The following is a 10,715-nucleotide window of genomic DNA, read 5'->3' as shown; positions in this document are numbered from 1 at the left end:
TTTTTTTTTTTTTTTTTCCCTTGCCAGTATCATCCAGACCCCAGGCAGATAGACCCTGCATGATGGGCTGTCGACCAGCTAACTATTTATCCGTAATCTCTTGGCTTTTCTTTTGGGATTGAAAACGCCAGTATCCACCGGTTTTGTTTTTATTGTGATTTTATTAATGCTCATGTTTTTATTTTATTTTATTTTTTTATAGTCAGTGGATAGGGGCGGCCTATGGCACGATGAATAATAACCAGTAAAAGTCTAAACAAAAAGAGGAAACTCTGAACGCTTTTTTTTTTGCCCCGTGCTTTCCAATGATCCTTGATTCAGCCCCATGGGCTTGATTGAAGTTTGCATCTATGTACGCTCAACATTGGGGGGGGGGGCTTCCTGGTATCTCGAGACAAGTTTACCGAGGTGCGCTAAGAGGTGCGGTGAGGTAGGTAGGCGTGGCAGGCGCTAGCGGTCCCCAAAGAAAGCGCTGTGACAGAAAATCGCCACTGAGGCTAGGGCGTTGCGCGTCGCCTACCTACCTCAACCTACAAGTACAAAGCTGAAGTAAATACGGAGCTGTAAGCCGACAAGCAAGTACCTTTTATTCTTATTTCTATTTTTATTTTTTTTTATTATCAACCATTTGCGCTGTTGGCTCTCTTGCAGGCCCACTGGTTCCTGCTCAATTGCCCGTAGCTGAGCCTTTTAGCGGGCTCTTCCCCGGGGGAGGAGGGGGGAGCCACCAGATAAATAGGAAGCTCGTGCCACTGAGACGAGAGAGGGTGTCTTCTCTATACTAGAAACATCGCTGTAATAGTCGCTGTATTTCGTAACTTTTCGCTAAATTGTTCTGCTTTCTTCGACTATACCCCGTCTCATTTATGATATTTGTACAGAGTAAATGCCCCTCGAAGCCGCACCATGATGCACTCCCACACTTTTTCGCCATTGTATGTACTCCGTACCCGCTACGAATGAACACAGCCAGGCATAGGCCCCATATTTGATATCCCCACCATCTTTTTTCTTTTTTTTTTCTTTTTTTTTTTCTTTCTCTCGATACCTTTACATCAGATTTCTTTTAGACACCCCTACTACCCCCGCTAGTGCGCCGCCTGATATCCACTCATGCATCGGCTGGCTGGTGCTTGTTTTTCTGCCGAGTGGATCTAATTCCATCAAGCCTTCTCCATATACCCCACATTTCCTCCTCCACATACAGTACCGCACGAGTACGTCAGCATCCACACAGTGCCACACTGTTTTTTAAGGCATTGTTGGCTGGTGCCCCCCAGTTCCCCCTAACGTGCTGGTACCAAGTACGGATATTAAGGTAGTTGATAGCGTTTGATGTTGCCTGCCAGCAAGTACCGAGGACCGACTGCGGCTGTGCTACGGATGTACAGATAGCTGGTACTGGCAATCTGTAGACCTCCCCTCGTACGTTACTCGATGGCTGCCGCCTCCTCTTCTCCTCCATGGGTATAAGCCTCAGGGTCCCGTCCTCTTACTTGTTACTATTACCAGTATTTACCTCTGTCCAACGCCTTCTACATGTCAATTCTCAACTTGGTCTCCTGAATTCAACAACGCCGTCTTTGCAGCGTAAAAGACCTCAATCCCCTCCATACACACACTTGCAAAGAACCACTAACACAACTCTGCCTCGGCAGTTGTGGTTGTTGACCATCTTGCCCGCCCCTCCCTTCCGTGGCCACTTATTTAAATCTCGCTACCTTAAATCTGGTGCTTGGCAACGTCCTTGCGTCCCTCTGGCGCAAATCACTCTTATTTCTCCTTCTCCCAACGACACGGTTCCCTCTCCACTTGTTGAACGCCACTGCCTTGCCTTGTCTTCTTCTTCCCCGTACCATCGTAATACTGACCAGTGTTGTGTTCGTCCTGGGACTCCTCTGGCTGTCCTGGTGCTCGGGCTCACTTCCCTTCCCTGTCTTGCCCTCTTTTACTATAACCGCTGTACCGGCGCTCTCCTCCTCTCCTCTCCTCCACATTCATCTACATTCACTTCATTCTTCTCAGATATTGCGTTGATCTCTGCACTGGTTTACTCTATCAGTAAAGCATCTACTGGTATACTTTCACCCGTTGCTCCCTACTTACTATCTCCCTCTTCTCATCGCTTCCTCATCTTCTTCTTCTTCCCTCTTTGTACAACGCACTGCCCAACTGCATCCTCTTGTTTCCTTTCCCCTTGTATCCTTTCCCCTCATCCCCTACTGTGCGACGCCTTATTATCCTTGCACAGTGCAATCAGGTCTCTCATTCCCGCCCCTGCACCCAGCACCAAGTGGCCACCCCCCCTTGTGCTTTGCAGCCTCTTCACCTGGGGGTATCAGTAAATGGGACATGGGCGTGCCGATCACTTCTGCCCACGCAACTCGTCACACACCCTGGCTCTAAACAAGCACACCCACGCCGTCCTGCTCCGTCCTCTCTGCAGACGAGGGTGCGCCATCATCTCCACTGACATCCCCGCTGGACACCTACCTCTCACAAGGTCACTGACACCGTCAATTGTCTCTCGCTCATTGCCCGACAGACACTTAAGACTTCGCTGATCCCACACTTGGCTTTTTCCCCAACCCGTCAACGACACGCCGCTCCATTACCAAGCGGGATCCTCTCGAATCGAATCTGACTACCGACTTGGCTTTTCTTCTAGTCGGGATCCTACGTCTGATCAGCAACATACATTGCACTCTTCATCTTGCCACTTCCTACCACTACTCATCTCTTGTCGACTACATCCCCCGGCTTTCTTGGCCGATATACACAGAGCCAAGAACCGTTTACTTTTTCATCTGAGCCATTCAGCCACCGAGATTGCTCCAGTACCGAATAATTTGATCGAATCTTGATTGGGTTCGACATAGTAGCTCGATTCCAGCATTTACTCGCCATCCATTTATTTGGTCAATTACCGCCATTACTACTATCTGAACGTCTGTGTGTTGATGACATTGCGGCGATTCGGTCCCTGTTCTTCTCGCTGATACCAACACTATTACAACTTATACTCACATAATGACCATGGCTTTGGATCCTTCACAACAGCAACGGTTCGGCCCCGGGCTCAACTTTGACTACCAGGCCCACGCCCAGCCGCCCTCCTTCTCTAACCCGTGGTCGTCTTCTGCGACGCCTCAGTCTATTCCTGCCGCCGCTGGCCCCGGAGGTGCTCTATTTAACGTCCATGGCGGACAGCCCAGCATGCCTAGTGCCATGATGCCGGGCAAGCCCGTTCCTGGTCGTGGCAGCACCGCCAGCACCTCGTCTATGGCATCCTACGGCTCTATGCCCTTGGGCTCCGCCACCAGCAGCCACAACCCTTCATCCGCCGGTCTGAACATGCATCATGATCTGCTAAACTCCAACCAAGATATGCTCAGCCTGAACCGCATGCAGACGTCGGCGGCCACCTTTGGCGAGCCCAGCTACGCCACTTCAGCTTCGCCTGTCAACGGTCACTTTGCGCCTCCGGCATCCGGGCCCTACGAGGCCATGGGCTACACGCCCGCGCCAGCACGCCAACACCCTTTTCCTATGAGCCATGACGATAGTTCTCGCCGATTTTCGCAAGCGTCAGTACCTTGGACAAACCATCGCAGTCCAGTCTCGAATGGTATCCTCTACCGTTGAACCTATTGCTAACTTGCATGATAGTGCCATGCCTCCCACTGAGGACCGACGCGCCTTTGCTGACGCCCTCGACGCCAGCCAGGGTATGCTGGCAATGAGCCAGGATACCCCGAGGAACCTCTATGGCGGGCGCAACGACCGCTCTTCTGTTGATTCCTACGGGTTTCCATCGGCGCACTCGACTAGCTCGTCGATTTCTTCTACCGGTAACATTAGCTCCTACTATGGCGACTCGGTGTCCGATTACTCAACTGCTGGATCAGACATTGAATCGAGGACACTGCCCCGCCCGCAAGGCCTCCTGGGCCCTCCGCTCCCCCCCGCGCCGCAGTCGATGATGGGCCAATTCAGCTCCAAGGTCTCATCAAGCACGCAAAAGAAGCACAAGTGCAAGGTGTGCGATAAGCGCTTTACCCGCCCGAGCTCGTTGCAAACGCACATGTACAGCCACACTGGAGAGAAGCGTATGTTGTTCTAGATGCGAGCCAGGTTTCATACGTTGACTAACAGGCTTTGTAGCTTTTGCTTGTGACGTTGAGGGATGCGGCAGACACTTTTCAGTCGTCTCGAACCTCCGACGCCACCGCAAGGTTCACCGCGGCGATGCTCGCTCGGAGGCTGGCTCCGAAGAGCACCACTCGGATTAATTTACACCATCAGCAACAATTGTGCTGAAATTTTTTATATATCCACTGGTACTACTAATTACACGGTGGTTTTTTTCCGACTGAAACTTCTATCAAACGAAGAGATGCGCTTCGCGACACAAGAGCCATGAAGATGAAAGAATGGCTCGTTGACTCGAAAGCATCAACACGGCAACTAGTCAAAGCACTGGTTGCTGGGCTGACAAGGTTCCTGAAACTAGGGGCTTGGGGTTTGGGGATATTTTCTGCACTTTTCTTTTTCGGACAATAATGACGAGTATGGGTCATGAGCCGGCGTCAGCCGTTATAGATTCGTCCGCTGGCGTTTATGGTTACTGGGGGTTTCGCAGGTGACGAGACGATTTTGACAATATTTGGCTTCATTGTTTGGTTTAATTGGCTTTAGTTTTGGGTGAGATATCTGTGACGGACGGCGCTGGTACCCAAAGGGCAGCGCCACCTCACAACGGTGCGAGGGACGGCAATGTATATTGCACTTGAGAGCCGCGCATGGAAATGGCGAGTTCACTGTACATTTAGAAAAATATTTCGGCAGACGCGTCTCTGCATATTTCAGCGGTCATATACCCACAGCTGACCCGAATTGAGTATATATCTTCTCGAAACCTGTTGCTGCGCTACTGCTTTGTACTCTGTAGTTCCTGGTACATTGCCATTGCCAGTGTGCATAAACATACTCTACGATGGCTAGTGACTAAGACAACTCTAGACACAGATTCATTTCGGCTGTCCCACGTGCCAAGGCAAGGGAGGCGCAAGCAAGGAGAAAAACGGCGCAAAATGATGCACTGCTGGCCCGACACAACGGAGTCGTGCCAGAGCAGGAAGGTTGTCAAAAAGCATTGACGCATTCTAGCAGCCAGACGGGACGAATGTGTCGACGCAAAGAAACTGCGGCATACCTCTTTGGGAATGGAGCGACAGCTGGATATAACGGAAAGGAGGAGGGGGGGGGGGGTATTCATGAGAGGGGCCGCAAGGGTGGGGGATAGTACCGGAGTAATAATTCATAACGATGAAAGGGGGGGCGGGTTCTCAGGGGAAGATGGAGCGACAGGAGAAATAAACAAGAAAGAAAAAAAAAAGAATAGAAGAAAAATAAGCCACAGAGAGAAACGCCATGGAATCTCGTGGCGGGACTGCAGCCACCCACCACTTGACTGACTGTCAAGGCTGCAGACAGTATTTACACTCAGCCGCCTGACTGACGCGCGAGTGAGATGAACCAAGTTAGCAACAGATAAATAGATGTGTGTGGTTACGCGGCCGTGCATCAAGAAAGCAGAAAAAAGGATGAGACTGATTCCTCTCTCCAGACATGAAGGACTGGCAATTAAGATTTTCTTTTTAAAAAAATAAATAAATAAATAAATAAAAAAATAAATAAAAAAAAACACACATCTGAAGACGAAAGACTATATCGAAGGAGTCACCCCTCAGTAGTTGTGTCTAGAGGTGCGGTACCCCAATTCAGTTCGCAACGAAGAGATACCGGAGTAACGGACGAGGTCAGATTCTGAGAGGAGGAGGAATGGGGGGAGGCTGGGTCGTTTCAGCGCGGGTTATCACTGCCTGAAGAGGGCAAGATTTTTGTCTTGTCAAAGAGCCAGACAAGCTTTCTTGTGGGGGATGCTAAATGTCTTGTTGTCTTGGTAGTTGATTTCGGGGGTGGGTATTATTCGATGGAAGGTGAGTCCTTTTTGGTATAGGACGACTGTTGGTATGCGCGATTGCTTTGCGACAGTGCTTCTGTACGTAATACTGTACTAATAAGTATCCGTACTCACTCAGCACTCTACGGACGAAAAGCAACTTGCCATGATAAGCAAGGACAAGTGACATCAGCCGCCGCACCACCAACTCGCCTGTAATACCAGTAAGATGGGCCATGGGCTTACAATTTACGTCCACCGGCGTCGCTTCATCCAGGCACCCACCCACCTCTCCTACCCCGAATTCTCATCTCCACAGAATAGAGACCAGTTTAAAAGACTGGGTAAAAAAAAATCTTTAGGCGAGGATGAAAGGCTGTGAAACGCTTGTACAACTCGGCTCGGCTATATCTTTTGTCGTTTTTTTTTTTTCATGTGAAAAGAGGGACGCGTAATGCCGTTTTTACATTCGTGTATACACCAAATTGACAGAGTACATCATTGCAACCTGGACGAGACTGCAGAGGCGGCGTTGAGAAAAGAAGGCATTCGTAGTTCTCTTGTTTAGTGTGCCCATCGCCATGCTACTGACTGTATCGTGGTCATCCAACCTCCTTGGCCGCCTTGTAACTGATTTTTTGTGTAGTTGGAGGCGTTCTGATGTGCTTTGGCGCCTGCTGATCCTCAAGATGGACGAACAGGTGGCCTGCGCAGGGCCTCATCCTCTCTACAATGCGCCGATCGGCGCCGTTTGCCCCTCCAGCCAGCAGGTGCTAAGCTCTGCTGTGTATTATACCCTCGAGGTTGAAATTATAGCTCCGAATAAACGTCCCAGATAGCGGAAATTTCTAACCTCATTATCAGCGGGGACGATAGGTACTGAACCTAGTATTTACAGAGACGCCCCCCCCCCCCGGATCCAGTCTTTGAGGCACACACTGACAACAATGTCACTTTTGCACAGCCTTCTGCACGCGATCCATTCTACAGAACACTTATTACCAACCTGTGACCATGCAAACGCCCAAGCCGCCCCTTCTGCCTCTTCACAGCTGACATTTTCACACTGTGTGGGTAGAAGAAAAAGGGCATTGGGGGAGAGAAGGGCCACAGATTTCGGTGAGGAACACAAGGTGGCAACTTGTGTGGAGGGGGAAATGATTTCCTATTGTCAACGAAATGCCCAGGGGTCGTATTGATATTTCTATTTTAGGAGAAGTCGATCCTCGATACTGCGTTTGATGCTCGTTTTGAAAAAGAAGAAAGCTTGGCATTCTTAAAGCCAAGTCTCTTCGATGCTTCTTTTCCGTGTCCAGCCGCACGCGGACAAGAAGTTTAAAGATTTGGTCGATCTACAACCAAAAAAGCTTGGCTTCCCAACGGGGTGTTACCAGACCCATTTTATCGGCACATTCTTTTTTTTTCGACAAGACGAGCTGGAAACTTGTCATTCGATAGCACAGAATAGTTAGTTTTAGCCTACGGATGCAATCCTTCCTTTCACCACTCATCCTCGACGCTCGGGGCGAGAGGGGAAGGGGGGGGAAAGAATCCTTTTTTTTTTTTTAAAAAAAAAAAAAGATCTCACAACTCGAATTCATGAAAAAACGGAACTACCTCAATGACACATCAAACTGGATCCTTGTTTTGAGGGTTGCGAGGTTGCAACTGGAGTCCTGTATGCCTGTCACTGTCTGTGTAAGCGTTGTGGAGAGCCCTCGCTTTAACAAGTAAAGAATGACGATGGTATGACTGGGAAAAGCTGCTTTGTGTGTGTCCATTGTGGTCGCAGCAACAACGGTCCAAAACCAAGCACTGTGTAATCGGTACTTTGCTGCAATTCCTGGCATCCCATGCAGGATTCACGCACTATCGAATATTTCTACTTTGCTGGGTAGAATCAGGAATCCCAGCACCCACCCGCCTTGTCATACACAGCACAGCTACACACCTACAGTACTCAATACGCACATGTGTCCGTCATGTATCCTGCAAGCTGCAAGCACGCCCTGTAGCCCACGCCCGGCGCGCAAAAAGCAACTCAGACTCATTCATTATTAGTCTTAGTGTCGCGTTAGCGCTTGTATGGGGGCAGCCAAAGAAAAACAAGCTTTTCTTATCCACACGGTAAAGCTTGGTGTGCTAGGTGCGACGGGGAAAAAAAGCAAATAAAGGCAAAAAAAAAAAGCAAATGCTACGTATGGTGTCTTATCACCGCGGAGGGGAAGAAGGTCTTTTGGCACATCGGAAATTAAAACAGGGAATCAAATAATGGAGACGAATAAAAGTCGGGCCTTTTGCCTTTTTTTTTTTTTTTCTTTCTTTCAACTACCCGTGGGGAATTTCTGGCAGAAGTGGTGTATTCTGCGACAATGGAGATAAGATGCCAAGCTGCTCATGACAGCACTGGGTGCAACTTACTGCTTTCAGATGCGATGGATTGAAATGTTTTATCCAGATATTTGACAAGGAAGAAAAAAAGAAGAAAAGAAAAGAAAGCCGGTCGTGCTTTGGATTGCTTTGTTTCCTTTGTGCCAAGATTGACGATTCATATTCCCTCTTCTAGCCACCATCTTGCACATCGCAACGGGCGGTTCCGTCTTGGCTTTTTTTTTATAGTTTGCGTCCGTAATCTATTCGTTCCTTTGCCATCTTCTCTGCTCCATCATCGGTTCTAGAACTCCTTCTCTGACAGTTGACAGTTGACAGGTGATAATCCGAGACAAAGAGCAGAGCAAAAAAGAGTGCACCCTTGGAAAGAAATGGGGTTTGTGATTGATTCCTTTCATGCACTCGACGTAGAAGTGGGCGCACGCAAGGCCGTTTTAACTTTTTTTGCCATGCTGCAACGGGCGGGAACGCCACAACTGAAGATTGCCGATGGAATTTGCATCTTTGGCTTTCTTGCATAGGGCCGTGGGTGGTTTCTTGCCATTTCCGACGTTCCAAGTCGAAAAGATGCCCCAATCGCGAAGGCTCACCTTTCTTCCAGAGCAGACAATTTCGCACCTCGGTATATGGATGTGCGAATAGACGTCCCCTTGCACAGGAGGGCAGACTTTCCCAACCCCAGTTCTCCAACATGCAGAGGAAGTTCCTTCCGACATGACCCGCCACCACAAACATGCACATGCGGTTTCCTGCCTGCATTACTTTGTGTAACGAGGCAGCGTGGATACCTTTTTGGCCTTGTCTGGAGCGCCCCAGTGGGCTCTCCTTGACCTTTCTTTCTCCTATTCCATGGTGGTGGGCCACCATGAAAAAAAGAGAACATGTCATCACCCATCTTACAGTCCCGGTCACCCTTCCACGTTTGGGAATATCTGCGTGGTTTTGAAACAAGAGGGAAAGCCCATGCCGTTTCTGCAGAAAGAATAAGCCCCCCAGCGCAAGTTCGCGCCGAATTATGCAGCGAAAAAGCGCACCCTTGCTTGTGGGAACAAGCTTTTCTTCCCCTTCCACTCCCACTCATTCCCCCCCCGGCACAGTAATGTGGAAGTGGGTGGCTTTTTGTATGATCAAAACACATGCAGATATTACAGATGAATATTAAAACGCAAGTCAACTTGCAATTTAGGCATAAAAAGGCGCAGAATCCCATTCTGACGTCACAGCGGTACCTGCCATCCTTAGCGTGGGAAACTGGGCTAAAAAGAGGCGGGAGGTAACACAATATACGGAATGACGCAGCATAGCTTTTGCATCGACTAGCGGTGCAGAAAAATTGACAGCAAGCCCCCTTGTTCCTTACTCGTTGATATTTCGACTCTGAGTACATACATAGACCAGGTCATATATAATCTATCATTGCTAGAAGAATACAGATGTACCCAGTAAAGAGACACTTGAAAGTCGACACTGGGCAGCCGTAAATGGGCGGGGCTTTACCCCATGATCCCTGTCTTCCATGCTAAGCCTAAGAAAGAAGGGTGTGTGCGCAGATGGTAGTGGGGTGTGCTAAAATAGCTCTATGGGGAAGTGGGGTACCGGCCCCCCCCCTTCTCGTGGCGATACCATGTTCTGTGCCGCACTGTACGGAGTACTTGTGCCGCGCTGCTGGAATGAATTGTGGCGTCTCGTGCTATTAACTAGTAGCTGGCAAGCAAGCTAACTACTAGTACAGTACTGGAAGTGGTTCTCCCCTGATGTGCACACAACCTAACAGCGCCCGACGTCATTCTCTACCCTATTAATTGGCTCAATTGAACCGGAATTCTGGGACCTGGTGTGTGTCGCCGCCGCTCGCGCGCACTCTCGATGTTTACGTGATGCTCCCCCCCCCCCCCCAAAATGAGACACGCAAGAAAAACTTGGTACGTAGCTACACGTATGTTGCTGTTTTTCCTGCTTTTGCCAGAAAAGTACCGATTACTGGGTTCCAGAGCAAGGTGTGCCTGGAATGGCACGGGCATCACGGACACAGAATGAAAAAAAAAACGGTGCATTTTCTGACTTTGATTACGTTGCTTATGAGAACACACACGGGGAGATTGACTCATCTTTTCCTTCCTTGCAATTCTTGCCTGTCTGCTCCTCCATCGAGGCACAGTAGCTTTCGGCTCTCGCCCAAACTTTGCTCTCCTTTTTTACACATTTCTGAGAACTACACCTAGCTGTATCTCGAGGGCGCGTACTCCTATCAGTAAAATTAGCCTCCTGCCTCAAACTGCGTAGATGACGGATTGTATCAAAGTCGATGCCTTGCCCTGTAAAACTTGATGGTACTGTCAACCCCCCCCCCCCTACTCTC

The 10,715-nt window shown here is 49.3% G+C and overlaps 1 protein-coding gene across 1 annotated transcript; it reads left to right on the top strand.

Moving 5' to 3' along the window:
• Window positions 1-3,030: 3,030 nt before the first annotated feature.
• Window positions 3,031-4,292, top strand: BBA_01203 (putative C2H2 zinc finger protein; the record flags this gene model as incomplete). The annotated part of the gene is made up of 3 exons (XM_008596300.1): window positions 3,031-3,587; window positions 3,670-4,109; window positions 4,165-4,292. 3 exons carry the CDS (start codon window positions 3,031-3,033, stop codon window positions 4,290-4,292), a joined length of 1,125 nt encoding a protein of 374 aa, XP_008594522.1.
• Between the last annotated feature and the right edge of the window lie 6,423 nt (window positions 4,293-10,715).

The sequence above is a fragment of the Beauveria bassiana genome, assembly GCF_000280675.1.
Source record: "Beauveria bassiana ARSEF 2860 unplaced genomic scaffold BBA_S00002, whole genome shotgun sequence".
NCBI classification, from domain to species: domain Eukaryota; kingdom Fungi; phylum Ascomycota; class Sordariomycetes; order Hypocreales; family Cordycipitaceae; genus Beauveria; species Beauveria bassiana.
The sequence above is the reverse complement of the archived record's forward strand: the minus strand, read 5'-3'. Positions and strand labels throughout refer to the sequence as shown.